The following is a 2,971-nucleotide window of genomic DNA, read 5'->3' as shown; positions in this document are numbered from 1 at the left end:
TAATCGCATTCTCTCTCAAGGAATCTCCCCATCTCTCTCTCTCTAGAAATCTCTATCTTCATTAATCGCATTCTCTCTCAAGGAATCTCCCCATCTCCCTCTCTCTAGAAATCTCTATCTTCAATAATCTCATTCTCTCTCTAAGAATCTCCCCATCTGTCTCTAGAAATCTCTATCTTCAATAATCTCATTCTCTCTGAAGGAATCTCCCCATCTCTCTCTCTAGAAAGCTCTATCTTCAATAAACTCATTCTCTCTCAAGGAATCGCCCCATCTCTCTCTCTCTCTAAAAATCTCCTTATCCCTCTCTCTAGCTTTCTCTCTATCTGGTTTTCTCTATATTTCTAGTAATTCACCATCATTTCCACTCATTTTCTTTCTCTCTCTCCCCTCTTCCCTCTCCCTTAACAAGCTATACAAATCTCTCCAAGAAGTGTTCTTTCTTCCACAGTTCATCGCAGGGCAGCGGAGATGTCGTCGAAGCTGGCGGCAGCGGCGGGGATGCTACGATCGAGGGTCACTTCTTCCCTGCGATCGCGCGGTGGGGGCGACCTGAAGAGATTCACCAGCCCGGGCATGCAGGAGAGCGGCAATGGCTACCTCTTCAATCGAACTCCGCTTCCTCCCGGACAATCTCGCCAATGGGAGGATTGGGAGCTTCCCTGCTACATCACCTCGTTTCTCACCATCGTGATCCTCGGGGTGGGTCTCAACGCCAAGCCCGATTTGACCCTCGAGACCTGGGCCCGCGAAAAAGCCCTCGAACGCCTTCAGAATCAGCAATCGCCGATCTCTGCCGCTGCGGGAGATTCTGAGTGAACTGGGGTTTCCGCGATGCGGTAAAATCTTCTTGATCAATGTTTTTTTTTCTGGCTTCGTCTTCGCTTTTGCAAATAAATTGGGGGATTGTGATGATGGGAAATGGATTTGAGGGGATTCTGAATGAATCAGGGTTTCTGGGTTGCGATAAATTCTTCTTGATCCCCTTCTTTTTCCTTGCTTCGTCTTCGCTTTTGCAAATAAATTGGGGGATTGTGATGATGAGAAATGGATTAGGGGGGATTCTGAATGAATTAGGGTTTCTGGGTTGCCATGAATTCTTCTTGATCCCCTTTTTTTTCCTTGCTTCGTCTTCGCTTTTGCGAAGAAATTGGGGGATTGTGATGATGGGAAATGGATTTGGGGAGGTTCGTCCTCCAAATTGTGTTTTATGCGTGTTTTTTTTCCGATTGCTCTTCGTTCTGGTAATCGGAGAAAGTTAGCATTTTTTTCTGAATGAATTAGGGTGTCGTCGATTTGGTAAATGTTGTTGTTCGTCTTCTATTACGCCATGAACTGAGGAATTATATTGGAAAATGGAATTGGGGCGGCTGCTAATCTCATCGTTGAGAACCAGTAAAATTAGATATTTAACAAATCGTTTCTTCTCCTCGTTTCTTTGCTTCCTGAAAAATCGTAATGCTAGAACACCAAACTGAAGTCTTCTTTCTAAAAAAAATCAAACTTAAATCTTCTTTGTGAAATGCTTAAACTTTAAGGGGCTTATCAATTTATTCGGGACGTAAGGAATGATCTTCAGAATGGACTTGGGGAAGTTTTGTATCTGTTAATCGCTCCGCTGAGAAAAATTAGCTTAGATGTTTATCCAATCTTCTCGTTTTCTTGTTGTCTGAGCTATTTTTCATTTACATCAATCCTTTGCTTCATGAACAATCATAATGCTTAACGTTAGGATGAAAATATTCCTTTGTGCAGATCAGCTATTGTGAGATTTCCTTCTATAATCTTCACTAAAAAGGAACAGAGAGCTGAATATCCTAGTTGAACCTTGGAAATTTTAGCATGATTAGCTTTTATTTTCTTGGCCTCGCTTGCTTGATCTTGCTAAATTTTTTAACCCTAAGGTTCAGTGTTGTTTTATTCTCGCCCGGGCTCACCTTTCATATCTATACCGGATCTGCCTTCATATCTATTTAACAAGCCATTTTTATATCTCGATGAAGTGTACTTTGTTCCAGTATTTTTAGAAGATAAATTTGAAAATTGAGAATTTGGTTGGGCAGTCATATGAAGATGTTTCAATATAAGACTATCGAACCTTTGTAAGAATGGCAATGTAAAGTTGAAAATGTTTATACAAATTGGAAAAACATATCATGTCGATAAGGCAATCAAGAAACAAGATTGATTTCTCTGGTGAGAATCTTCTGCTGTTAGCTTATCAATGAAAACTATTTAAAGAACAATATTTCAATGATGATTGGATATCCTGATGGGTATGGAAGATATCAGTGACTTGTTCGTGGGGAAATAACATCATAGAAACTACATTTTTTGCTTCTTAATCCAAGTTAAATAATAAAGATTTTCAACCCTGAGGTGGGAAAATGGCACATCAGTCATTTTAGATTTTCAACCTTCAGCTCATAATTCCTGCATGAGGGATGACATGTGAGGAGCATTTGTTGTTCTCTCAGTCAATCTTTTCCCTGTTCTTCCTGTTAAGATCAAGAATCCTAAAAATTTGGTATCAGAGGCACTTGTGAGATGCAATAATATAAACTATCATAATCAAGAACTCTTAGAAAATTCTCATATAAATGGAGTATGGTGTTGATGCCCTGCCAGAATCAAGAAACCTGAGAAGATGGGAGGGACTTGATCAAAGGATTAAGTATCCTCTTGATGATTCTACCATGCTGCAGAAACACCACCAGTTCTTCACTGATCAAATCAACAACCTTTGATGTGAATTCATCACAGAGTATTGCAGGTGCTCCACACTCTCCACCAGTAGAAGAATGATATTCCTGATTACTATTTGGGTTTTTTACTAAAAAATGTAACATTCTATTCAAGAGGGGTAGACCATAAATTATGCGTGTCAATTAGAGTGTTTTTCTGAGGATTTGCAAGACAGAAATTACTGTTCTAGGGTGGTAAGGAAGATCCCTTCCTCCCTTCCATCTCA

The 2,971-nt window shown here is 40.1% G+C and overlaps 1 protein-coding gene across 1 annotated transcript; it reads left to right on the top strand.

Annotated features, from left to right (window-relative positions):
- Positions 1 to 386: 386 nt before the first annotated feature.
- Positions 387 to 971, top strand: LOC144708746 (uncharacterized). The gene has a single exon (XM_078582186.1). The coding sequence runs from the start codon at positions 472 to 474 to the stop codon at positions 817 to 819; it is 348 nt and encodes a 115-aa protein (XP_078438312.1). The 5' UTR covers positions 387 to 471; the 3' UTR covers positions 820 to 971.
- The last annotated feature ends 2,000 nt before the right edge of the window (positions 972 to 2,971 follow it).

The sequence above is a fragment of the Wolffia australiana genome, chromosome 10 (genome assembly GCF_029677425.1).
Source record: "Wolffia australiana isolate 7733 chromosome 10, ASM2967742v1".
Classification (NCBI taxonomy): domain Eukaryota; kingdom Viridiplantae; phylum Streptophyta; class Magnoliopsida; order Alismatales; family Araceae; genus Wolffia; species Wolffia australiana.
The sequence above is the reverse complement of the archived record's forward strand: the minus strand, read 5'-3'. Positions and strand labels throughout refer to the sequence as shown.

Excerpts from the sequence above, each read along its gene's own strand:
- LOC144708746 (XM_078582186.1), top strand. The coding sequence starts at position 472 with ATGTCGTCGAAGCTGGCGGCAGCGGCGGGGATGCTACGATCGAGGGTC.